We start from the raw sequence: 27,210 nt of genomic DNA, 5'->3' as shown, positions 1-27,210 counted from the left end.
ACAGGAAAGAAGACAGGGAGCTGGATACTCATCCTAGATCTACAGCAGTTGAACAAATACATTTGCAAACAGCACTTCAGGATTACCGTACTGTCCTCTATAATTCCTGCGCTGGATGATGGGAACTGATTCGCAGGCCTCAACCTCTAAGATCCTTATTTCCACACCACCTTTCACCCTGCTAGATGTTTCTTGCACTTTTGCCCTCCGAGCACAGCACTGTCAAAACAGAATCCTGTCTTTTTGGGCTTTCAGCTGCCTCCAGGATATTCCCCAAAGCTCTTGCACCAGTGTCTATCCACCTGGGAAGGCATCATCATATTGCCTCCTTCCTGAACTATCTCAAGACATTACAAGAGCCATGGTCCAATCAGTGAGAGAGCTCTTACAATTCTGTGGGTTCCTTATAAACATTGCCAAGTCAATCCCAGAACCTACCACATGCATCTGATTCATAGAAGCTCGTCTCTACTCTGCAACTGCTCAAGCTTAACTCTCTATATAATGTCATGGAGCTATAAAAGGCCTGATGTCACAACTTAACCCTCAGCCATATGGCAGCCACTGCCTACGTTGTCCCCAATGCTTGGCTACATTTTCACTGCCTTCAGCATTGGCTGGCATTGGTGTATGCCCCTGGCAGGCACCAAATACACAGATGGGTATCGGTACCTCAAAAGATAACCAACTCCTTACACTGGTGGACCCAAGAACAAAAATTTCTAGTAGGGGTTCCATTTTGTTATGCCCAACCAGCCTATCGAATTACAATAGACGCTTCGTTTCTTGGCTGAGGAGCACTTTGCCAACAACATCACGTCCAAGGTCGATGGACAAGAGACAAGCACAGATTACATATCAACCTTCTCGAACTACAAGCTGTCTTCAATGTTTGCAAGCACTTTTATTCAAAACAAGGCCATCTGGATCCTCACAGACAATACCATAATGATGTTTGTATTAATGGTCAGTGAGGGGCCTGGTCATAATCGCTTTGTGCAGAGGCTGTAAAACTATGCAACTGGTGTATTGGGCACAACATCATCCTTGCAGCATCATTACCTGCCAGGCATAAGCATCACACTCTCAGACTCTCTAGGTTGCCATTTTTCCCTGGACCATGAGTGACAGCTCCACCATGAGGTTACTCAACACCCTTTCCAGACATGGGGCCGTCCTGGTATAGATCTCTTTTCAATACCAGCATACTCTAAATGCAGCTGTTATTATTCGAGAGAGGGCAAAGGCCACACATCTACTGGGGGATGCCTTTTCCTCTCCTTGAATGCTCATCTCCTGCACGCCTTTCCATCTGTTTCTCCTATCACCAGAGTTCTCAGGAAAGTCCAGTCAGATGGAGCACAAATTATCTTCAGTGCTCTAGTGTAGCCCAGACAGATCTGCTTTCCTTTACTCTCTCACCTATCTCTTCATGCTCCGTACCCGCTTTCCAGCCATCCAGACCTCCTCTTTCAGAGCAGGGGTGCCATGCTTCACTTCAGACCATATACCCTACCTCCAATAGCCTGATATCTCCGTATCTTACAGCACATATGTTGTGCAGCTAAGTCGTCTTCTAACCTCGTGCACATGACACACTATGCGTTACAGTCCCATGCTGACAAAATATAGAGGTACATATCTCATAGAGCTGGAAGGGACCTCAGGAGGTCATTGAGTCTAGTCCTCTGCCCTCTTAGCAGGACCAAGCACCATCCCCGACAGGTTTTTTTTAAATGTATTTGACCCAGACTCCTAAATGGCCTCCTTGAGGATTGAGCTCACAACCCTGCATTTAGCAGCCCAGTGCTCAAACCACTGAGCTATCCCTCATCCCATGTTAGTAGCTAAGGCAATACTGTCTACAGTAGATGCACCGAATCAAACCCCATCTACAGTCACCTATTGTGGAGCACCCACAGGGACAGCACTCAAAGAAGAAAGAGAAGTTACTCACCTCCTGCAGTAACAATGGTTCTTCAAGATGTGTGTCACCAGAGTGCCCCATGTCTCACCCACATCCCCACTACTCGGTACAGTAGACATAGTTAGGGTGTCAGTGAGGTAACTGAGGAGAGAGCAGAGCTATACATGTTATCCCTAGTGGCATGAACAGTGCATGCTAGGTTAGCACGTGTGCAGCCATGCTCAACGCTACTTGGAAAAGTCTCCGTGCTGTGATGCTGGGTGAGTCCAACACCTATGATGGAGTATGCACGCACGGGGACACACATCTTGAAGACCCATCATTACTGCACGAGGTGAGTAACTTCAATTTTTACTGGTCACTTCTAGAATTGGAAATCAGATCTGATCACGTAGGCTAGGTGTTCATGTTACATTATCTAAGCCAAAGGTTTGCAAACTGGTCTCAGAATGCTGACTAGCCACATGATACTGGCTTGCCTCCTTTTCTCTAGATATCAAAGTACATTAAACAAATCTAAAACATGTTAAATACTTTCCTAATATCATTCTTCACATCAGCAATTGCTGCAGCCTCCTCAGGAATAATACTGTATCACCAGAAGGAGGAGAGATAGGTCAGTGCAATAATGACTGGGTGAGCAGATGTCCATAAAACAGTTTGAACGTTGAGGTTTGGAGCACTGCCTGACAACTCCCTGAGGCAACTACTGCCCCAGAGGTCAGTGCAGAGATGTTCCTTGAAGATGGGTGCCTCAAGGCGAATCAGTTATTTCATCACCCGTTCACTAGGAAAGCTTTTTTGTCCTTAATAAAGAATAGACTGTGCAACCCCTGCCACATTCTAATCTCTGGTTCTCTTTATGTTGTTTACTTGCATTCATTGATATCTGCATGCCCAGTGAGTTCTTGCTTTCAACCCAGACTGCTCCCTACACAACTTACGAAATGGACTGTGAAAATGTTCGGAGAAGATAAGGGAATCAAGTCTGAATGTTCTTTACTCCTAGTTCTGCACTTCCCTTACTCTTCCATCAATGGAGCTTGCTTTCCTGAATGATTTCTTAGAGGAGGCAGACAGGACTGATTGATCTACTTCTGTGATGTCTTCCGGATCTCTGTCATGTGCTGACCCAGTGTTTCTACGACCATGGCTGCTTATTCGCTGCTTGCTGTCGGTTTCACCACTTCCATTTCATCTTGGGCATGGACTGAGGGGAGAGCAGAACTGTACTCATCCAGTGAGCCTCTGTCATTGAGACACCACTCACTGTACACTAGGATGACAGTAGCTATAGCGCTGCTGGCTGCTTGCATCCCTGTCATTAACTCCCTACAGCGCTGCAGCTCTGCTCAGCCAAAGGGACGACAAGTTCAGTCAGTCAAGGAGCTTTGCATGTGTTTTTTGTTCTTACGTTAGCTATGATTTAAATAATAATTGGCCTCCAGGCTGCATTGGGGATTGTGGATGCTCAGCGATACTTTGTTATTGGGTTTGTGGGTTTGTTGGGTTATTTTCTGACTGACCCGTAAGAGGATATTCTGAGAGGGCTCCAGTTACTCAACAGCAGGCACTACCAACCTGAACAGCACTACGGTGCTTGTGTCCTGTGACTGTGCCTTCTGAAGGATGCCTCACACTTGGGCCTGTCCTGCCTCTGTCACTTGCATATAGCTCCTACCGGGAACACATTGCATGTTTTTTGGGGGCAATAGGGAAATCTGGCTGCTGGAATAGGTAGAGACTGATCCACTCCAATAAATAGTAGTTACTTGTTTAGGAGTGTCAAGCGCCCCCATCCAGCATTGAGGAAGCTCCTTCCAACATCCTGCTACATCTGCTCTATGGAGACAAAAAGGACTTATTTTAACTAACTTTACTGACAGCATGCAGTATGAATACCTTCTAAGACTTTTAAAAGTCTCTGCTAGTCCTACTAGATATGAACAGAGGTCATAGGAGGCTGGGGAAGAGAACAGTCTGCATTAGAAATGAACAGTTTAACCAAGTAAAGATGCTGAATCTACAGAAAGTACCCCATTAAGCTTGTTTTCTTCCAGAAGCTGAGGCAATGCATGCAAAGGTCTGAAACAGTGTGGGATCTTCTTAGACTCACTAGTTTAATTTGTCCATTTAAATTGCTTTTCCTTTTTGAGTTCTTCTTTTACCAAGACTCCAGCTGGTTATGGAAGTCTGGTTTTCACTTGGCCCTCTAAATATATAAAGCCAAGGGGACTCAGCACAAGTATTACAAAACAATGATGTTTGAAGACCTGCATTCTTGTCCCTTTTGCTTCAAAAACGCAGTTGGATAAAGACTCATGTCTTCAACAGACTTTGAACTCTCTAGCTTTGAAAAGTGACAGATGTACAAGGTTCCTATTCCCTTTGAAGTTCATGGCAAGGCTCCCATACTACTCCCTTTTGCCCCATTGACACACAGATACACCCCTTTCCTCCTTCCGCTCTGCTACCCCCCATACATGTACCCCCTACCCCGCCACACCCTGTACACACTCCCACTTTTCCTTTCTGCCCCACTACACCCCATATGCACACCCATTACCCTTCTCTACCCCACTATATCCTGTACACACTCTCAGTTGCCCCTTCTGCTCTGCTACACCTCATATGCACACCCACAATGCTTTTCTATACAGCTCTACCCCATACACACATCCTCTTCCTTCCTCTGTCCTGCTTCACTCCTTACACACACCCACTACTCACCTCTGCCCTGATATTCCCCATAAATGTACTGAACTCTTTCATATTCGTCAGCTCCGAGACTGGGAGGTTGCTGGATGTTCAAATATTCTGAGTATAGTAAACTCTATTTTAACCAGTATTCAGTCTACCAGAATACTCCAACAACTGGCACCAGGCACCATCACTGTGCCTAAGCCTTCTCCTCCGAGGGGCTGTGCTGCTCACAGCCACCTCCACATCTCACTCCTCTGCCATGGGGAGCAGCGTCTAGAGGTTGCCCAGGGAGTGACACATGCCCAGCAGCCCCCAGTGACAGGATGCCCCTGAGCAGGCAACATGGGACAAGGCAGCTCCACCGAGAGTAGGCACTGCATTAGCTGGGCGGAAGGGCTGCTCCAGCTGGTGTGGGGCCCTGGAGATTCCCGTGATCGCCCCTGAACATGCAGCTGTACTGAAGCTGGAGGTGGCTAGGGAGCAGTGCACTGACCTCAGGAGAGTGGAAGTCCCACCATTTGGGACAGATACAAAAGGAACAGGAATGGCACATCAAGACCTCACTGCGGGCCGCCTGGTAGAAGGAGGCACATTTGAAGGAAGAGGGCAGCCCAGTACTGCAGCTGGCGGCAGGTGGAGCTGCCCCACTGGCTGAGCCCTGAGCAGGAGAAACTGCTGCCCACCACGGGGCAGAAAAGGAGGAGCTGAGCAAGACCACTGCATGGCAGCAGGAGTGAGACAAGACCCCCTGCAGGCAGACAAGATGCTGCATCAGGGACCAGGGGAAGACATCTCTCCACCATCCAGCACATTTGAACATCCGGCAACTTCCCAGTCCTGGCGGTGCTGAATATGAAGGAGTTTACTGCAACAGAGTGGTATACCTAGGCCCTAGCAATGCATAACGCTAGAGAAAAACAAAATTAGATATTAAGAGACAAACAAAAATTTGTGCAGAGTACTTTTATTTACCAACAATAGTAGTATTATACACTGTAAACTTATAAAAACAAAAAGCAGTCAAGTAGAACTTTAAAGACTAGCAAAATGGTTTATTAGGTGAGCTTTCGTGGGACAGACCCTCTTCTTCAGACCATAGCCAGACCAGAACAGACTCAACATTTAAGGCACAGAGAATCACAAACAGTAAGCAAGGAGGACAAATCAGAAAAAGATAATCAAGGTGAGCAAATCAGAGAGTGGAGGGGTGGGGGGGAAAGTCAAGAATTAGATTGAGCCAAGTATGCAGACAAGCCCCTATAGTGATGTGAACTTGATGGGGTCACGTGATGGGAACTTTTTATGAGTCACTATAGGGGCTTGTCTGCATACTTGGCTCAATCTAATTCTTGACCTTCCCCCCCACCCCTCCACTCTCTGATTTGCTCACCTTGATTACCTTTTTCTGATTTGTCCTCCTTGCTTTCTGTTTTTGGTTCTCTGTGCCTTAAATGTTGAGTCTGTTCTGGTCTGGCTATGGTCTGAAGAAGTGGGCCTATCCCATGAAAGCTCACCCAATAAACTATTTTGCTAGTCTTTAAAGTGCTACTTGACTGCTTTTTGTTTTGATAGTGTATAGACTAGCACGGCTTCCTCTTTGTAAACTTATACTGTATTTGGTGTACTTATTTGAATTTACTTTCACTATACTGTACTTGTGGAAAATGTAACTAAAATTTACTTGTGGTTAAAATGCTGGTTTTTTGAGCATACCAGATGATAGACTGCCAGATAAGACAGAGTTTACTGTATGGCCATTATCACCCCTTCCCCACCTCACCCTGTATGCATACCTGGTACAGCACCCCCCTACATAACCCCATACATATATACTCTTCTCTACCCCATTGCACCCTGTACTCACACCTGCTACACCCTGTACACACACTTGTTACTCCCCTCTACCCCAAAAACCATTCCCTCAGATACACTACATCACTTTGCCCTGCTCTGGCCCACACACAAACCCATTGCATGCATTTTGTGCCAATATGCCTTGTGGATGCACTCACACAAACCCCCTCTGCCTTGATACTCCTCATACACAGACCCAGAACTTCTGCACTCCACTATACCCTGTACATAGACTCACTACCCACACTCTACCTTGCTCTACCCCATTCACGCTTCACTACTCTGTGCCCCACTAAACCCCAAACATACACCCACTACTCCTCTCCTACCCTCTGTTCCACTACACCCTGTTCTCACACTCACTACCCCCTGTGCCCCACTGTAATGCTGCATGCTATCCCACTGCCTGGTTGCCCCTTTATACACATCCCCACTACCCACCTCTGCCCTGGTACCCCCCTCCACACACCTTTTGCCCCAGTACCCCGTTACACACACACACCCTCTGTCCCAGTATATACACACACAGCCCCAACCTGCACAAGGAACTGCAGCATCCCCAGTAATCCTGAGCAGAGCCGTCACAGCTGAGGCGGGAGACAGGTGCTGTCAACAATGCTGCATTGAGATGCCACTAATCTTTTTCATCCATTTGCAGACTTTTTTCTATCTATGCATCGATACATGCACAAATGTGCACCACCAGCAGAAACAAGAAACAAGCTGTGAGCACTCTGCCAATCATATGAGCAGTGTTTGAATCTCTCCTGAGTGCCTGCACAAGTGCTCAGCTTATGGGGAACACTGCATGCCACTCCAACCCAGATCAGTTGGCAGGCTTTCTCCCCCATCCGGGCCTCCTCCCCCCAGCCCTGAATTCCTCTCCAACCTCCCTAGAAGTCTTAGGCCATATATCCCCCACAACTTTCCACAGCCTTTGTGCCCTAACCTCCCCCCCACACATGCTCTCCCACCACACAATAGCTGCACCCACCTCTACAGCTGCCTATGTGCTCTCCACCCTCTGTGCCTATGGCCCCCTCCCATCCCCCCAGCCACGATGGCCCCCCACAGCCTTCCCAATAACCTCCATACACCAAATCCCTTGTGCTACTTGCAGCATCCGAAATAGCCTCCTTCACAGCCTCACAAACTTCCCAGTCTCTAAGCCCCTTAATCTAGTCCTGCTTTAAAGACCGCTCCTGGACCCCACCCCAAACACCCAGACATCACTGTGTCTGTCTGATTCTCAAGGGAGCAAAGAAAACTCAAGCAATGTGGTTTTGATGCAGGCTGACCTCCTAAGCCTGTTGCCTCTGTTCTTTGCTGCCTGCCCTGCTCCTTGCATCACTGTGCTGGGAACAGGTAGATTTGCAGCCTGGTTCCTGCTCTAGGGTCCAGCAAGATCCAGCTGGCTGAAATGTCTACAGATGCAGCCAAGTCCCACCCGCTGGTACAGGCACTGGTTCACCTCACTGCAGGGGCAGCCGGTAAGTCTGATTCCTGGGGCCAAGGCCTTTCCCCTGCAAGGGGTGGAGGACGCTGACAGGTAGAATCATTTGGGAGTCCATGTGGATTCCTTGGTAGGGTAAGATACCACACTGGGGAGAAGGGAAACCCTGGATCAAATGCTTGTCTAGGGCCTGATGGGAAGTGGGGTGAGGCCTGGGAGGCAGCAGGAGTTGGAGCTGAATCCTGAAGATTATGCAGGACAGCACAGCAGTTCAGAAGTTGAGGAGTGGGGGGTTCTAGCTTTGAGGCCACTTGCAGGCCTGGGCTGGGTCTTCCACTGTGGGAGGAAGTATAGCATCCCCAGCACCAGGCTCTAAATTGTCCTCGGGCTTTAACCCATAGGATGGGGGGTGAAGGGGACACTGAGGTGGCCGGGGGCTGTTCCGCATTGGGTGAGGTGTGAAATTGGGGCACTGAGGTGGCCAAGGGCTTTTCCCCATTGGGTGAGCAGTGAAGGGGGACACTGACATGCCTGGGGGGGATTTCTCTGTTGGGTGAGAGGTGAAGGGGGGCACTGAGGTGGCCGGGGGCTTTTCCCCATTGGGTGAGGGGTGAAGGGGGGCACTGAGGTGCCTGGGGGCTGTTCTCCATTGGGTGAGGGGTGAAGGGGGGCACTGAGGTGACCGGGGGCTTTTCCCCATTGGGTGAGGGGTGAAGGGGGGCACTGAGGTGCCTGGGGGCTGTTCTCCATTGGGTGAGGGATGAAGGGGGGCACTGAGGTGGCCGGGGGCTTTTCCCCATTGGGTGAGGGGTGAAACTGGGGCACTGAGGTGCCTGGGGGCTTTTCCCCATTGGGTGAGGGGTGAAGGGGGGGCTCTGAGGTGCCTGGGGGCTTTTCCCCATTGTGCGAGTGGTGAAAGGGGCCTGAGGTGCCTGGGGGCTGTTCCCCATAGGGTGAGTGGTGAAAGGGGGGCCTGAAGTGCCTGGGGGCTGTTCCCCATGGGGTAAGAGGTGAAGGGGGCTCAGAGTAACTTGCGAGCTTAGGCCTGTGGGGAGGAGGTGGGCCCTGTGATGCCTGCTGGCTTTGCTCCATGGAGTGAGGGGCACAAGGGGACACAGATGACAGTGGGTTTGTCTCTGCAGGAGGGGTGACGTGTGTGGTGAGTGGGCAGCCCTTTGACACAATCAAGGTGAAGATGCAAACCTTCCCCACCATGTATCAGGGCTTCTTTGACTGCTTGATGCGGACATACCAGCAGGAAGGGCTGCCTGGGCTGTACCAGGGCACCACCCCAGCCCTGCTTGCTAACGTGGCAGAGAACGCAGTGCTCTTCGCCTGCTATGGCTTCTGTCAGCAGCTGGTAAGACAGCTATTTGGACTGAGCAGTGTGGTGGAGCTGAGGTATGGCCTGTTCTGCTGGACGTGCAGCGTGGGGCCACACAGAGGCTGGGCTGTGTGGTGGTGGGGGGTTCAGGTTGGGGGCACATTGGGTAGCACTGGGGTTAACACCATTTTGGGAAGCTGAGTCACCTGCATTTTTCATCAGTGATGTCCCAGGAGAGGTTTGGGGACAAGCAGTAGTCAGGGTTGGGGAGGCAGGCCAGGCTCCAGGTCTGGGTAGCAGTGACGAGTGCCCCTGCTCCAGCCTCTGTGGAGGTTGGGCCCGCAGGGGACAGCTTCAGCTCTCACACCTCTCTTCTGGGTCCCTGTGGTGCCAGTGATCTGCAGAGTGCGCTTGCTGGTTCGTTCGCCTCTGTCTTTTCCTCCCTGGTACTGTGCCCTGCGGAGCTGGTGAAGTGTCGCATGCAGGCTTCCCATGAGATGAAGGTTACTGGGCGAACTACACTGGCACGTTACAGGTATGTGGTTGTCCCTTGTGAATCAGGCCAGGTGGTGGTGAACTACACATGCAACACACAGTCCTGATGGAAAGTTTGTGAGTGAGGCAGAGGTCCTGAATTCCCTCGCTCAGGAAGATGGGGGTATCACACTCCACAGTTGATTAGAGCTGGCTTGGTGCTAAGCCCCAGCAACATGAGCACGTTAGTTAGCGGGTGTTTACTGGATGGGGCTCTGCAGCTTCCTTCTGTCCCTCCTGGCCATAGTACAGGCTGCATGTGGGTCTGCAGGCCAAGTATACCTCACGTTTTCTCCTATCACAGCCAAATACCCTCTTGTCTTTCTTGGCCACTGTCTTGTGGCTTAGCCACTGGCCAATATTTCCCCCATTGCCCTGTGCATGTCACAGCTGCTGTGCTTGACAGTTTTCCCAGTTCCACATTTCTGTGCCTTTGTCTCAGACTAGTCCCATGTTCCCAATGCACAGTTCCTGGAGAACATTTGCAGGCAAGGGAGCTCAGTGCATGATGCATCAGAGCCCACTCTGATACATGAGTTTAAACCAAGCCCCTCTGTTCCTTTCTTCCTTCCCCATAAAATCTGCCTCTAGTAGGAAGTGCTGGAATTGCCCAGTTTGGCCTGGAAAGCAAAACTGGGATTCACTCTTAATGAGAATTTGGGGTAGTACAGCCTGGTTGTAGCTTGACTTTCACACCCATGGCTGGTAAAGGTAACTGAGTGTGGTTATCTTTTCGTTCTGGCCCTGATGGTTCTTGTTTTGGGTATGTTTCCCATGTTCTCTCTTACAGTTCTACCTGGGCTACTGTGAAAAGCATCTTTCAATCTGAGGGCACCCTGGGATTTTTCCAGGGCCTGACCAGTACTTGGCTACGGGAGGTACCTGGCTACTTCTTTTTCTTTGGTGGCTATGAAGTCAGTAGAAGTTTTTTCACTCAGACTGGACAGTGCAAGGAGGATCTGGGTGAGTAAAGGTGGATGTGGCAAGAGAAAGAGAATTTTGCCACATGTCTGTTAAACAGATGCAGTGGGACCAAGTACCATTCTGACACAAGACTAGGGTCTGGTTGTTTTCACAATGAAGGAAAGACCAGTGTGGTTACAGCTCTGATCACTCCAGCGGTGGTGATGTGCTTGGAGCTATGAGCTCCAGACAGGTGCCAAAAGCAGAAACGCTTTATGCAGGTGGGGAAGGAGGAGTCGCCAGCACTAATACAACAACATGAAATCCATGTGAAGGAGTGGATGGGGAACTTCTGAAGCAACCCACATGTCTCAATCCCCAGTGCTAACCCTCCTGGAAGATTTTAACTCCCCAGCTCTTTATTTATAATGTTTTCCCATGGCCCAAGCACTTTCTTGACAAGTTTTTCCATTAGGAGGAGAAATTAATTATACAAGTTGGGTATTTCTTTGGTGCAAGCCTGTTTATTAACAAGGATTTCCCAGAAAGTTCTTTTTCCCTGTATACCTTAGGAACAAACAATAGGTGGTACCTTTCCTTGCCCAGACTCTCAGTCATGCTTTCTCAGAAAATATTGTGCTCAGAAAAGTACTGCTCCCTCTTAGGGTTATGTGAACAGAGTTTATCTTTCTCCTGACAACACTTATAGCTTCACCTATCTATGGTACAATCTTTGCCTTTTCAGTCAGTCCAAGGGAACCCCCTCTTATTTATTGTTATTGTTACTAGTTATTGTTCAGGCCTTCCCACCTCATCCAGTGCCCTGAGTGGGTTTTTTTTGTTCTTCTTATCTTCCTCCACAAAGAAAATTATTTTTTTCTCCCATTTAGCTTGAATGAAACATGGCTAGCATATCAATCAGGTTCAGCAAGGTCTGTGATTGCCTACAGGTCAGCCATGACAGCCAGCAGTCCCCTGTTTCCTAGAATCATAGGGTTGGAAGAAACTGTGGGAGATCACAGAGTGCAACCTCTTACTGAAAGCAAGACCAATCCCAACTAAACCATCCCAGCCAGAGCTTTGTCAAGCACACCCCATCTCAGGTCTGGTCTGCATGTGGAAATTAGCTTGGTATAATTATGTTGGTCTCTAGTCCTGTTCTTAGGATTTATGGTGCCCTACATTGCACAATAAACTGGCACCCCTATGCTCAGTGGCGGGTGGGGGAATCAATGGTTTTTTTAGAGATGTGATTTTAGAATCTTCACCAACACACTAATGAAATATTTTTTAAACAAATTTTAAACTAAGGTCCTAGAGACTAATACAGTAAATTCAGAAACTGAGGGATTTGGCAAATGCCTGTTAGATGGCTTTTTCACGACTTGAAAGGTTCTTTCACAGGTTCTGCTCATGGCTCTGGTAGGCTTTTTCACTTTTAAGTTAAGGAGAGACACAGAACAGGGCTAGGAAGAGGCAGGTGACTGGACATTAAGATCACTGGTCCCCCATATCTTTGGGTTCCCAATGCAGCTGTGTATTTTGCATATGGGTAAGGACAGTTCTGTTGCTCAAGGGTATAAACAATCTATAGCTCTGAATAATGCAGTTACACTAACCAGACCTACCTATTGCCTCCTGGGGTCGTGAATTACCAGCATCAGTGAGAGAAACCTTCCCATTTTTGTAGTTAGTTTCATCCCTGAAGTACTACAGATGTGAGTTAAGCCTTCAGTGCTACCTGCCATCCCAGTAGAAGCCAAAATGACAAGATCCTGTCAGACCCATCCCAGACAGAGGGAAAAGAAACAGTTGAACAAAGTTACAAATGGTACAATCTGAAGTCTTTACATATTGTCTTTCTGCTGGGAGGTTTTCACAGCAGTGACCCAAATCAGTGCTATGCCCCTGTAGAGCTTCTAGGTGCATTTCTCACCCTGCCCAGTTTCCTTTCAGGCACCCGGGAGGAGCTGCTTCCACTCCTGACAGGCATATGTGTTTCTGTGCAATCTGTTGGCTGGGACAGACCTTGCTAATTTTGTTCTTATGGGGAATGCTTCTCTGTCACAACTCTTTCAGCCTCAGGTCCCATAGCTACATTCTAACTTTCTGGGTCAGCCAAGCTGATATTCTGTCTCCCTGATGCCTTCTGTGTGTAACTGTGGGTTTAGTCCTGGGTCCCAGTACTATATAAGGTTCTTCCCAAGGCTTATCTAGCTTAGACCACTCACCCTTTCTTCTCAAAGGATTGTGGAACCAGACCAGGTCCCCACATATAACCTTACATTGCAGGTCGATTGATTTTTGTCAGATGCTTTCCTCCAATTGTTTCTGTAACATAGTCTGGGGTCTCCCTCTGCCTACATTGTTGAAGATGTTGCACATTTATAAATAATGTAACTGTCATTGGCTCTCATCTGGGAGACATAGGGTTATGCCCTTGCTCCAGTGACTAATTATACACAGTGTAAAGCTTCAGCGGAAGAGAGCCACATCAGAATATTCCCCCCACCGTGCAGCTAAAGCACACTGCTCCAATATGGGAGACTCAAATTCACATCCTTACTACCCCTCAAGCTAAGGGGTAACTTGAACTCAGGTGTCTCCTTCGAGTGTCCCCATGGGTGTTCTACCCTAGGTGTCAGGCTTGCTCTAGCGACGCAGCTCGGGGATCTTGATAGCTGTTTTCAGCCAGACCATGCATGTGCAGGCTCCGACATGCCATTTTGTGCCCTTTCTGTCATGTGCACAGTCCGGACTCTGCCAGTTCCTCTCAACCGCCAGCGACTGCAGACGGAGTTTCTACCTTTTCCTCAGCCTTGCCCATTATTCATCTCCTTTCTCCCTTCTTCGGGTTTGTTACCTGAAATAGAGGCTTTCACAGTTAATAGTTAAAGTTAGAGTTTGAAGCTTAAAGTTTTAAAGTTGAAGTTTTAAATTTTTCAAGTTGCTTGTTTTCTAAGTAAACAGCTATTAGCAGTTAAGCTTTGTTGGCAACTCCTGTGGAGCAAATGGACTCCTTATCTCTATTTAAGTGACTTTAATTTACATTTTACAGAAACTGTAACAACCATGCCCACACAGACGGTTTTAAGAAACGTGACACTTGCCGCAAGACAATGCCTGCCTCTGACGGCCGTTCTAAATGCATCCGGTGTTTGAGAGAAGGGTACTTCTTCTTCGAGTGGTCCCCGTGGGTGCTCCACCGTAGGTGTTGGGCTCGCCCCAGTGCTGCAGCTCGGAATTTTTCAGCAGTCTCCGTCGGGTCGTGCATGTGCGTCAGTCCTTCGCGCGCTTACGGTCACGTGCACGATCCGGTCCCCGCCAGTTCCTTCTCAACCGCCAACGGCTGCAGACGGAATCCTCTCTGGCTCCAACGCCTGAGACAGATAAACTCTATTTTACTTGTTGCTATAGTTATAATTATAATTCCCTCTTCTGTTGGGAAGGCTGCAGCGCATGTGCCCATACAGGGGCCTCCGGCTCCTAAGGAAGCGGCACCGAAGGCCGTGCAGGCACCGGAAAGATCGGCACCGGCTGCCGCAGCACCGAGCCTCACGGCTCCGATGGCACCGGAGTGAGAACACCCGGCACGGAGTCCAGCGGTGCCGGATGAGTCTCCCCGCTGAGGACAACAGCACTGACCGCGGCACCGGGGGCAATAGAACCCAGCACGGCACCGACTACGGTGCCGAGCCCTCCGGCACCAATCAGACTTCCTGTAGCACCCGAGAGGGGGAAAGCAAAAGCAAAGACCCGGCACTGCAGCCCATCCCCTGAGGTTATTGCGCTGCCATTATCACCGCAATCTCCCCCGGAGATTCAACGGGCAACAACCCCATCTGCCTGCCGCAGGCTCCCATCTTCTTTTCTTCAACAGCCATCTCCTGGATATGGACATTTTTCCCCAACTTCAAGCAGGGATCCCTATGAATACTATTGCAGGGGATCCCCGCCCATGTCAGTATCATCTCGACGGTCACGTCATTCTGCTCATCATCCATACGTTTTCAGGTCCTGGTCCAGGTCCCCATCACCTGGACCTTGCCCTTGTTGTTATGGTCGTCATCACTATACGGGGCATCAACACAGAAGTTCTGCGTCTCGACGTTGATCCCCGTCAACGCCTCGCCAGTATCTCAGTGCACAGCTTCAACCTGGGGGAACACCACAAGTTTCCCAATCCGAGACTGGTTCAAAGGATTTGGAACCCCATCTGGAAACTTCAAAGTACAACCATATGAACATAGTCAGGAGCCCGAGGACTTAGAGGAGAGGTATCACAGTGATGCCTCCTCGTCCTCCCCAGACGAAGCTGTTGTTCCTGGGGATATCTCTCCCCCAGATGACCTAAAGCAATTTCCAGAGCTGATCAAAAGGGTGGCTCAATCACAAGACATTCAAGTGGCCGAGGTACAGGAGAAACACCATAAACTCCTCAAAAACCTCAGACCTCCGGCTTCATCTAAGATAGCCATACCACTGGATGATGCAATTTTGGAGTCAGCCACTAACATATGGCAGACCCCAGCCTCCATCCCTCCTACTAACAAGAGGGCAGACAAAAAGTACTTTGTCCCTGCCAAGGGTATGGAATTCCTGTTCAGTCACCCACAGCCTAATTCACTAGTGGTTGAATCCTCTCAACACAGAGCCAAAATGTCCCAGTATAAATCTGGAGGGTCAGACAAGGATGTAAAGAAATTAGACCTCCTCAGCAGAAAGGTTTATTCTTCATCTACTTTACTGCTACGGATGGCGAACTATGCTGTTCATTTGTCAAACCACAATTTCGACAACTATTCTAAGCTTACCTCCCTCATGGACTTCCTCCCGGAGGATTAAAGAAAAAAAAAAACAGTCCTCAAGGCAATTGTTCAAGAAGGATATTCAGCTTCTTGAGCAGGAGTCCAGATTGCCCTGGATGTAGCGGACACAGCGGCTCGTTCCGCAGCCACCGCGGTGGTGATGTGCAGGGAATCGTGGCTCCAGACGTCGGGCATTCCCAAGGATCTGCAAGTAAAAATTGCAGATCTTCCCTTTGACAGACAAAAATTATTTGCAGAATCAACTGACTCAGTTCTACACTCTAGTAAGGACTCAAGAGCTACACTTAGAACCCTGGGTATTTATACCCCACCATACAGAAGAAAAAAAAAATTTTACACTCAGCAGCGGCGTTACAGCTATCAACCACAACGCACTCATTTTCAACGTGGGGACGATCAGGGGCGCCAACAACAGTCACAACAGTACAAGGCCCATAGAAGTCGACCACAGCAGGGCCGCGCCCCCTCCAGACAAAACATAAGAGAGCAGGTTTGACGGGTATGTCGGGGACCGCAAAGCCAACACCATCTCTCAGTGCCAATCCCAACACGTTTCACCATCGACTCAAGCCATTCTACTCCCAATGGCAAAGCATCACTACAGACAAACAGGTATTGGACGTTATAGCCACGGGGTATACAATCCCCTTTCAATCGTTGCAGCTGCCGAATTCTCCCACTGGGCCCCTTCTCAGGGACCCTTCTCACCACATAAAATTAAAGCAAAAGGTGGACCACCTCTTATTCATAGGGGCGGTGGAGAGAGTACTGGAATAATTCCAGGGAAAAGGCTTCTATTCCCAGTACTTCTTAACACAGAAAAAGACAGGAGGTTGGAGACCCATCCTAGATTTAAGGACCCTCAGTCGGTATCTGCGCAGGCAATGCTTCAAAATGACTACAATGGCTTCCATAATCACGGCACTAGACGATGGAGACTGGTTTGCAGCCCTCGACTTACAGGATGCGTATTTCCATATCACAATTCATCTGGCGCACAGGCATTTTCTCCGGTTCACAGTGGGCAAAGAGCATTTCCAGTACAGAGTCCTTCCATTCGGCCCCTCTTCGGCACCAAGAGTTTTCACCAAAACCCTCGCAGTCGTATCAGCATACCTGCACAGACAGGGCGTCTTCATTTTTCCGTATTTGGACGACTGCCTGTTAAAAGGAACTTCCAGAGCGGAGGTCTTGCGGATGATGAACATCACCACAAGCACATTTGCCTCACTGGGCCTCATTATCAACCTCTCAAAGTCAAAAACCGAGCCCTCACAAAATATAGAATTTATAGGAGCCCGAATAGGCTCTGTCACATCAAGGGCATACTTGCCCAATGCCCGTTTTCGGGCCATCAAATCTCTGATACAAATAATAACATACAGCCCCACTGTTCCACTCTTAACATGTCTACAGTTGCTGGGGCACATGGCGACCACCACGTTTGTGGTACAAAATGCCAGACTGCACATGCAAGCCTTGCAGCATTGGGTAGCGACCGTGTACAAACCATCATCCCATTCCGTTCACAGGATGGTATCACCTACAGTGAAGGTGCGGAGGTCATTGGCATGGTGGGCAAACCCCAAAAACCTAGTAGGGGTGCCTTTCCGCCAACCTCAAATTACCGTTTTTCTCACAATAGATGCATCCCATATGGGATGGGGAGCGCACATGAACAACAAGACCACTGAAGGTTTATGATCCCCCGTAGAGAAAACACTGCATATAAACATACTAGATCTCGGAGCAGTGTTCAACGCGTGCAGACACTTTCGGCACTACCTTCGTGGGAAAGTAGTTGGGGTAAATACCGACAACACCTCCACTATGTTTCATATAAACTGACAAGGAGGGGCCAGATCTCATGCACTCTGCGCGGAGGCTGTCCGCTTGTGGAACTGGTGCATTGCCAACAACATAACCTTATGAGCTTCATACTTACTGGGTGTCCACAATGTAAAGGCGGACCAGCTCGGCAGGCACTTTGCGCCCACACATGAGTGGCAGATCCGTCCCGACCTGCTTCGTCGAGTGTTTCGCAAATGGGGATTTCCCCAAATCGATTTATTCACCACTTATGAAAACAAGAAATGTCCCCAGTACTGCTCCAGAGCGGGCATGGGACAAGGATCTTGGGGGACGCCTTCATGATCCCATGGAAGGGCCCTCTACTCTATGCGTTTCCTCCCACAGCATTCATACACAAGGTTTTGGAGGAAGTCAGGAGGGAGGGAGCGCGCATGATTCTCATAGTTCCCACCTGGGACCGACAACAATGGTTCCCGCTACTTCTACGCACGGCACGTCACCAACCGCTTCCCCTACCGGCGGCACCCGACCTTCTCACACAGGCTCGAGGGTCGATACTGCGTCCGCACCCACAGGGCTCTGCCTACAGGCATGGTTAATCCATGGCTCAGTGCTTTAGGGAGTACATGTTCAGAGGGAGTAAAAAAGAAAGTCCTGGAGTGTAGACGGAGGACTTCCACCAGAAGGACTTATGAGCACAAGTGGACGCGTTTTACCTCCTGGTGCTCTTCCAAACAATTGACACCTCTGGACGCCCCTATAACCGCAATTCTGGATTACCTACTAGAACTAAAACAAAAGGGAGTCTCTCTCTCCTCCATAAAGTTTCATCTTGCGGCTATCTCGGCTTTTCGACACGAAGAGGAAGGAGCAACCATTTTCGCCCATCCTGTTGTCATGCGATTCTTAAAGGGGTTGGCAAATTTGTATCCCCCTCTGAAACCAATACCGCCACCGTGGAGTTTGGACCTGGTCCTCCACATGCTGTCGGAACCGCCCTTCGAGCCATTGGCTACGGTTTCCCTTCGGCTACTTACCACGAAAACAACCTTCCTGCTTGCAATCACGTCAGCTCGCCGGGTGAGTGAACTTGTGGCAGTGATGGCCACACCGCCCTGCACAGTGTTCTCAAAGGAAGCGGTGGTCTTGAGATTACACCCAGCCTTTGTTCCAAAGGTCTCTTCAGACTTCCATATTAACGAACTGATAATACTTCCCTCGTTCTACCCAAAGCCTCACAACTCAAGCGAAGAGGCTCGGCTGCACTTATTAGATGTAAGAAGGGCGTTAGCCTTCTACATAGATAGGACTAAGCCTTTCCGGAAAACGGACAGACTCCTGGTGTCCCTCGCACCCAGGTCAAAAGGGGAAGGCCTATCCTCGCAAAGGATTTCAAGCCACATCGTCGCATGTATAAGACTGTGCTATGAGCTTCGTAAGACTCCGCTACCAGTTCCGCTCAGGGCTCACTCCACTAGAGCGATGGCGGCATTGACGGCCTTCTTCAAAGGAATCACGCTGAGGGACATCTGCAGAGCAGTGACTTGGTCATCTTACGACACTTTTGCCAAGCACTACACCATGCGCCGGATGTTGGGTGAGGATACGTGCCTGTCGACAGCAGTCCTTTCAAGGGCAAGCTGTGCATAAATTGGGTACCCACCTCCTTTTTTGGGGGGGGTTACTGCTGGGTAATCACCTACAGTGGAGCACCCATGGGGACCACTCGAAGAAGAAAGAGAAGTTACTCACCTGTGTAGTAACGATGGTTCTTCGAGATGTGTCCCTGTGGGTGCTCCACTACCCACCCATTCCTCCCCACTTCAGAGCTCTGTTTTTAGTATTTTTCAGAGACATCCGGAGCGGTTGATCAGGAACTGGCGGGGACCGGATCGCGCACGTGACGGTAAGCGCGCGAAGGACCGACGCGCATCGGCGTATGAGCAACCCGACGGAGACTGCTGAAAAACTCCGAGCTGCGGCACCGGGGCGAGCCCCACACCTACGGTGGAGCACCCACGGGGACACATCTCGAAGAACCATCGTTACTACACAGGTGAGTAACTTCTCTGTTCCACAGACGTGCCCACATTGTTCAAAGCTTACCACACAGGCCCAGAGGGACAGGGAAAGGCAGCTGCGCATGATCCTGTCTGACAAGGCTCTCCAGCCTTCCTCCCTTGAAAGTGCTGAGCCTTCCTAAGATAGCCGGCGCAAGCTCAGAGCACTCTCTTCTGAAGCTGCTGCGCACACGCATCCAAGAGCCTCTCCAACTTGATCGTTGCCTATTTTACCCAGAGGAACTACAAGTGAAGCCGAAAGTGCTGCTGAAACAGTCTCTGGCGCATCTAAAAAGGCCTGACCAAGAAAACAGTTCCACCAATGACACTGGCACATGAAACAGAACCAAGTGGTAGATTGGTTCTGGACTATCCAAAGGCAGCACGAACGGTGTCTGTACCACAATGTTTGTTCGGTACTGATGGCACTGAGTCCAACGGCACAGGAGGCCCTGGCGAAGGCACCGACCCATGTGGCATTGATGCCAGCACCGACTCGTGCAGCGCCAGCTCCCATGGCACCAACCCCATCAGCGCCGACTGTACCCGCACCCAGCCATGAATCATCAGTACCGACTGTCCTGCAGTCTACTAAGGGCTTTACTAAAGCTACAGATAAAGACCCTAAGCACACCAAGGCTAAGTCCAAATCGAAGCACAGGCGTGCTCCTGAGCCTTCACCACACAGCTCGTTGTCACCGCCTGTTTCTGTTACCTCGCAGATATCTCCAGGATGGTATTTGATTCCATCGCAATTTCTGCGTCCCTCTTTGCCTTACCACAGATCGAGGTTACCTTTTCCATTCTTATAACCTCGATCTATCCCTTTGTACGAGGTCGAATCACAGAGGCACTGGGGTAGCCACCCTTCCATATCGCCACCTTCTTAATCCAGACACTTGCAATCTTATTCCTCGCACAGGCATAGTTATAGGTACCATTCTCCATACAGATGCTACTCGCCTGCGAGGCATCATCACCATCCTTGCTGTGCTAGATCCCAGGACTATGAAACACAGTATCATCGAGAACAAGGTATGCATGAGCAATGGGAGTCACCAGAAAGATACTCCGGGGCGTCCTGGTCTCCCAGCCCATCTCCAATACTTCCGCCAACATCAGTGCAGACGGTTCAGTCCATATCAAAGAAGGTACTCCCAGCCGTTCCAAGGACAGTACTAACCAAGACAATGTGACAGTCCAGCCCTCCTCAGAGGCCATCAAGTTGTAGGAACAACCAGCCTTGTGGCCAACAGCAGCAACAGGCGAGACGGCAAGTTTGACAGTGTCGTCAAGAACCACATCCGCATCAACGCGATAGTCGCATCTCCTTCCCCGACATTGTTCCATCACTGTTTGCAACCATACCTCGAGCAATGGTCCCGAGTAACAACAGATAGATGAGTGTTGGAAATAATGTATTTGGGTTACATCATCCCTCTTTGAACTGTCCCACCCACCACCCCACCTACCCCATCCTTCTTCAGGGGCCCCTCTCACGAGATTATGCTTTGACAAGAGGTGGACCATTTCTTCACCATGGGGTGGTGGAACGAGTACCGGACGAGTTCAGAGGGAGAGGCTTCTCTTCCCGATACTTCCTCACCTAAAATAAATATGGGAAGTAGAGACCCATACTGGACCTTCGAAATTTGAACCATCACCTCTGAAAACAGCATTTCAGGATGGCGACGTTGACCTCCATAATTCCTGCGATAGATCACAGGGATTGGTTTGCGGCTCTTGACCTACAAGATGCCTACTTCCATATAACCATCCATTCTGCTCACAGACGATTTCTTCAGTTCGTGGTGGGCGAGGAACATTTCCAATACCAGGTCCCAGGATATTCTCCAAGACCCTTGCAGTGGTTGCAGCACACCTTCAATGGCTAGACATCATTATCTTCCTGTACCTAGATGATTGTCTTATCAAAAGGGCATCTCAGGCAGAAGTTGCCACTATGATACAGGTCCCCAAGGCCACCTTTCTCTTGTTGGGCCTCATCATAAATAACCAAAAATTGACTCTGGAGCCCACACAAAACAGAGTTTATCGTTATAAGACTAGACTCTGTCACAGCTCGAGCGTATCTTCCACTGCAGCGTTATAGTACTATACAAGACATCATCCACAAGGTCTCCACGAGCCTGAAGTTGCAGATCATAACTTGCTTGCAACTCATGGGGTACATGGGTGCCGCTACTTACGTTATTCAGCATTGGATAGCAACCATATACAGGCCCACAAATCATGATCTTCACAAATTGGTCACGGTGCCAAACAATGTCCTCCAATCCTTGCAGTGGTGGATGATACCAGACAAACTACTTGTGGGCATCCCGTTTCATCAGCCACAGCCAACTGTATTCATAATGACAGAAGCTTCCCTATTGGGATGGGGAGCCCACCTCAGTGGGCAGTCTGTAAAAGGCTGGTGGTCCCCCAGAGAGGCGTCTCTCCACATAAACCTGTTGGAGCTCAGAGCGGTGCACAATGCTTGCAGACACTTTCTGCCATGCATTCACAGTGTGCCTGTCAAGATACTTACAGATAACTTGGCTACGATGTACTACATCAGTCAGCAAGAAGGAGCACGCTCCCATTTTCTGGATGGCAGAGGCGATCCAGTTATGGAACTACTGCATTCCCAGCGACATAACACTGGTAGCTTTATACTTACCAGACATCAACAATACAGAAGCAGATGCCTTGAGCAGACGCTTTACGCCAGACCACGAATGGGAGATCCACCACAACATTCTCCCTGTGTTCCACCAATGGGGATTTCTGGTCAGAGACTTATTTGCCGCCCATCAGAATCGCCAGTGCAAATGATATGTGGCATGAGCTGCTCCAGAGCGGGTCTGGGGCCAAGCTCCCTGGGCAACACATTCTTAATCAGTTGGAGGGGTTCGCTGCGCTATGCGTTTCCCCCAACAGTGCTAATTCACAGAGTGACAGAGAAAGTCAAGAGGAACGGAGCCAAGCTCATACTGATAGCACCTGTATGGGTATGCAGGGTGCCATTGCACATGCAACAGCTCCTGTGTTGTCTCCTAGATCTGTTGACTCAGAATCAGGGGACAATCATGCCATGCACAACCTCTCACTCTTCACCTCAGGGCCTGGCTCATTGCTAGTTTGACAGTGCCAAGGACCTCTGCTTGGATCAACTAAAAGAGGTCATCATGCAGAGCAGACAGCAAAATACACATAAGACTTACCTTTCTAAATGGAAGAAATTCACAATCTGGTGCTCCTCCAAGCAGCTGTCTCTGAGTGAAGCACAGATCCACTCTATTGTGCACTATTTGCTGGATCTAAAACATACCAGCATTCAAGCACATAATTGACAACACATCAGTCTTTGCTCACCCAATTACAGCACACTTCCTTAAAGGGCTGGCTAACTTGTACCCACCCAGATAGCCTGTCGCGCCCCCGGGGAGTTTGGACTTGGTCTTAGAGGTATTGACGAGAGGCCTGTTCAGGCCTATGGCCACAGCCCCACTCAGATTGTTAACGGTAAAGACTGCGTTCTTCCTGGTGATCACATCCGCCCAAAAGGTGAGCGAGCTGTCTGCCCTTATGGTGACTCCCACCATACATGACTTTCAACAAGTATGGGGTGATACTCAGATTATATGCCCAATTCATCCCCAAGGTCACCTCAGAATTCCATGTTACTGAGCGAATAGCACTGCCTGTGTTTTATCGTAAACCGCAGGCCTCGGCACATGAGGTGCAACTGCGCTCATGGGATGTTAGAGGACCCAGAGGCTGATGGTGTCTGTAGCCTGTTGCTGTAAGGGTGAAGCGATATCTTTGCAGACACTATCTAACTTTATCATGTCCTGCACCATGACATGCTGCTCCCTGTGGGGCATGTCCTTACCATGCCAACTGAGGGCGCACTTGACCAGAGTGATAACAGCGTCATCGGCGTTCTTCAGAGGAGTACCCCTTTGTGACAGCTGCAGGGCAGCAACCTGGGCATCCTACAACATGTTTGTCAGGCACTAGACTGCCTACCGACCGATGACTGAAGATACTTCCTTGTCCACAGCAGTGCTATCTGTCCGGGACAAGACTTGAATCCGGTACCTGCCTCCTTGTTTTTTTGGGGGAAGTACTTCTACTTAGTCACCTAAGGTGGAGCACCCACAGGGACACTCAAAGAAGAAAAAGAAGTTATTCACCTTCATGTGGTAACGATGATTCTTTGAGACGTGTCCCTGTGGGTGCTCCACCACCCACACTTCCTCCCCTCTTTGGATCCTTCTCTGTGTCTTTCTGTTTCAGGTTAGAAGCGGTTTTGAGAAACTGGCTGAGTCTGGACGATGCACATGACAGAAAGCGTGCAAAATGGCATGTCAGAGTCCACACATGCATGGTCTAGCTGAAAACAGATATCAAGATCTCTGAGCTGCATTGACAGGGCAAGCCTGACAGGGACACATCTCGAAGAATCATTGTTGCTGCATGAAGGTGAGTAACTTCTTTTTCTCACAGCCCGGGTGAGTGTTCTAGTTTGGTGGTTCTCAACCAGGGGTATGTGTGGCCAGGGTGTGCACAGAGTTCTGGTAGGGTGTACACGAGCTCGGTGAGATAGCTGCCTGATTGTACAACATAGAAAGCACTAGTGAAGTCCTTGCAAATTAACATTTCATACAGACAGTGACTTGTTTATACTGCTTTATGTTCTAGGCACTGAAATATAAGTACAAGATTTATATTCACCTTGATGTGTTTTCTAATTCTGTGGTAGAAATAAGGAAGTAGCAATGTTTCAATAACAGTGGGCTGTGACACTTCTGTATTTGATGGCTGATTTTGTAGGCAAGTATCTTTTAAGTGAGGTGAAATGTGGATACACAAGACACTGACAGGGTGCACCAGTCTGGGAAGGCTGAGAGCCACTCCTCTAACCAACCAGTTAAAAGCTGTAATGGTGACAGCTGCCACTGATTTGTAAATATTGCCCTTTAAATATTCCCAGAAGCAAAATGTTTAGATTTTTCCAGACCGGCCAGAGAACCAAGATCAGTTATTCGCCCAGGGTGTACTCAGGACCCCAAATCTGGTCAAGGATTTGTTTCCCAGAACTTCTGCTACTGGTATAGCCTTTTGGTTCTTATTGGATAAAGGTCAGGCTTTGTACTATTTTGTAAAGTAGTCTTTAACAACCATGCCCTAGTGATTGCCAGTCTCTGTCTCAGGTCAGGCCCACACACATCAACAGCAATGTGCTTCACTGGGACCCCATGAGATACTGCTGCACTGGGGCTCTCCTCTCTTAGGGAGATCCTTCTATATAATGCAAGCATCGCATATCTAGTATCAATCTACTATATCCTACCTGCATTTTGGCCAATAAAATTTTTCCCTTAGCTTGGCTAAAGCTTTTGTAACCTCAAACTGCCCAGCTTTAAAATAATGACATAGCCTCAGAACCTCCTTTGCCAAGTATCTGGTATATGAACCAATCATCTCCTAGACAATATCTCATCATTGAACTCCCAGCCTTCCCAGTGTCATCAGAAAGCCTTTATTGTGTCAGTGGCTTCATTTGTCAAATAATTTTCCAATCAAACATGATGGAGCCTCTCTTTGAAAGGCTTTTAATGGGTTTGGAGTATATTCCAGCCCGTTGTAACTATCCTAGCAGATGAACCAGGAACGCAAGGACTTCTTCAGCTGATGTGGGAGAGAAAACAGAAGTGTCTTCTCAGGACACTCAAGGTAGGTCTATACAGCAAAGTTATTTTGAAATAACAGCTGATATTTCAAAATAACCATCCTCACATCTACACAATGAAACCACAATTTTGAAATAATTTCAAAATAGTCGTTGTCTTATTTTGAAATAGGTAGATCTCATTCTACAAGGAATAGTACCTATTTTAAAATACCTAATTCAAAATAGAATCATAGGGCTGGAAGGGACCTCAGGAGGTCATCTAGTCCAGCCCCCTGCTTCAAGCAGGATCTACCCCAACTAAGTCATCCCAGCTGGAACCTTGTCAAGCCGGCATGTGAAAACCTTTAGGGATGGAGATTCCACTGCCTCTCTAGGCAATGCATTCCAGTGCTTCACTAACCTCCGGGTAAAGTAGTTTTTCCTAATATCCAACCTACTCCTGTCCTTCTGTAACTTCAGACCACTGCTCCTTGTTCTGCCATCTGTCACTACTGAGAACAGTCTCTCTCCATCCTCTTTAGAGCCCCTCTTCAGGAAGTCGAAGCCTGCTATTAAATCACACCTCAGTCTTCTCTTCTGGAAACTAAACAAGCTTAAATCCCTCAGCTTCTCTTCATAGATTGTGTGCTCCAGCCCCTTAAACATTTTTGTTGCCCTCTACTGAACCTGCTCCAGCACATCCACATCCTTTTTATACTGGAGGGCCCAAAACTGGGCACAATATTCCAGATGTGGCCTCACCAGTGCCAAATAGAGGGGAACAACCACTTCTCTAGATCTGCTCGAAATGCTCCTCCTAATGCACCCTAGTATGTCATTAGCCTTCTTGGCTACAAGGGCACACTGTTTACTCGTATCCAGCCTTTCATCCACCATAACCCCTAGGTCCCTTTCCACTGTACTGCTGCTGAGCCAGTCGGTCCCTAGCTTGTAACAATGCTTGGACTCTACACTTCTCCTTGTTGAACCGCATCAGATTTCTTTTGGCCTAATCCTCCAATTTATCCAGGTCACTCTGGATCCACTCTCTACCCTCCAACGTATCTACCTCTCCTCCTAGCTTAGTGTTGTCTGCAGACTTGCTGAGGGTGCAATCCAGTCCCTCATCCAGGTCATTAATAAAGATGTTGAACAACACCGTCCCCAGAACTGAGCCTTGGGGCACTCCACTTGAAACCGACCACCACTCAGATATTGAGCCATTGATCATATTATCCACTGAGCCCGACCATCAAGCCAGCTTTCTATCCACTTTATAGTCCATGGATCCAATCCATACTTCCTCATATGGGCAAGAATGTTGTGGGAGACTGTATCAAAAGCTTTGCTGAAGTCAAGGTATATCATATCCACTGATGTTCCCCTGTCCACAGAGCCTATTACCTCGTCATAGAAGTTAATCAGATTGGTCAGGCACAATTTGCCCTTGATGTATCCATGTTGACTTCTCTTGATCACTTTCCCGTCTTCTAAATGCACCAAAATGGATTCCTTGAGAATCCCGTCCATTATTTTCCCAGGGATTGAGGTAAGGCTGACCAGTCTTTAGTTCCCTGGATTGTTGTTCTTTCCTTTTTTAAAGATGGGCACTACATTTTTGCCTTTTTCCAGTCATCCAGGATCTCTCGCACTCTCCAAGAGTCTTCAGAGATAATGGCCAAAGGCTCATCAATGACATCTGCCAATTCCCTCAGTACCCTTGGGTGCATTAAATCCAAAACCAGGGATTTGTGTACATCTGGTTTTTCTAGGTAGCTCTTAAGTCATTTCTTCCCCACCAATGGCTGCTCTCCACCTTCCCATACTGCATTGGCTAGCACCGTAGTATAGGAGCTGTCCTTGTCCGTGAACGACTGAGGCAAAATAGCATTGAGTACTTCAGCTTTTCTTGCATCATCTGTCATTAGGTTACCTCTCTCATCAAGTAACAGCCCCACGCCTTCTCTGATAACCCGTTTATTGTTAACATGCCTGTAGAAACTCTTATTTTTACTCTTCACACCCCTTGCCAGCTGCAGTTAATTGTGCTTTTGCTTTCCTGATTACTGCCCCGCATTCTCCAGCCATATATTTATACTGCTTCTTAATCAGCTGTCCACGTTTCCAT

At 48.8% G+C, this 27,210-nt stretch overlaps 1 protein-coding gene across 8 annotated transcripts in view; it reads left to right on the top strand.

Moving 5' to 3' along the window:
- Positions 1-6,160: 6,160 nt before the first annotated feature.
- ITGB1BP2 (integrin subunit beta 1 binding protein 2) overlaps positions 6,161-27,210 on the top strand; it is an 83,447-nt gene continuing 62,397 nt past the window's right edge. For 5 of the 8 annotated variants that reach the window (XR_012647260.1, XR_012647259.1, XM_075007574.1 and 2 more), the window contains exons 1-3: positions 9,145-9,297; positions 9,656-9,796; positions 10,586-10,758. Coding sequence is in view for 6 of the 8 variants with exons in the window: in XM_075007574.1 (XP_074863675.1) it covers positions 9,278-9,297; positions 9,656-9,796; positions 10,586-10,758 (334 nt within the window). In the remaining 2 variants the exon portion in view is untranslated. Of the gene's footprint in view, positions 7,975-9,079; positions 9,339-9,655; positions 9,797-10,585; positions 10,759-27,210 lie in introns of those variants that run through there. The other 3 variants (XM_075007576.1, XM_075007569.1, XM_075007570.1) reach the window with 3 other exon arrangements.

The sequence above is a fragment of the Carettochelys insculpta genome, chromosome 13, assembly GCF_033958435.1.
Source record: "Carettochelys insculpta isolate YL-2023 chromosome 13, ASM3395843v1, whole genome shotgun sequence".
Lineage (NCBI taxonomy): Eukaryota > Metazoa > Chordata > Testudines > Carettochelyidae > Carettochelys > Carettochelys insculpta.
The sequence above is the reverse complement of the archived record's forward strand: the minus strand, read 5'-3'. Positions and strand labels throughout refer to the sequence as shown.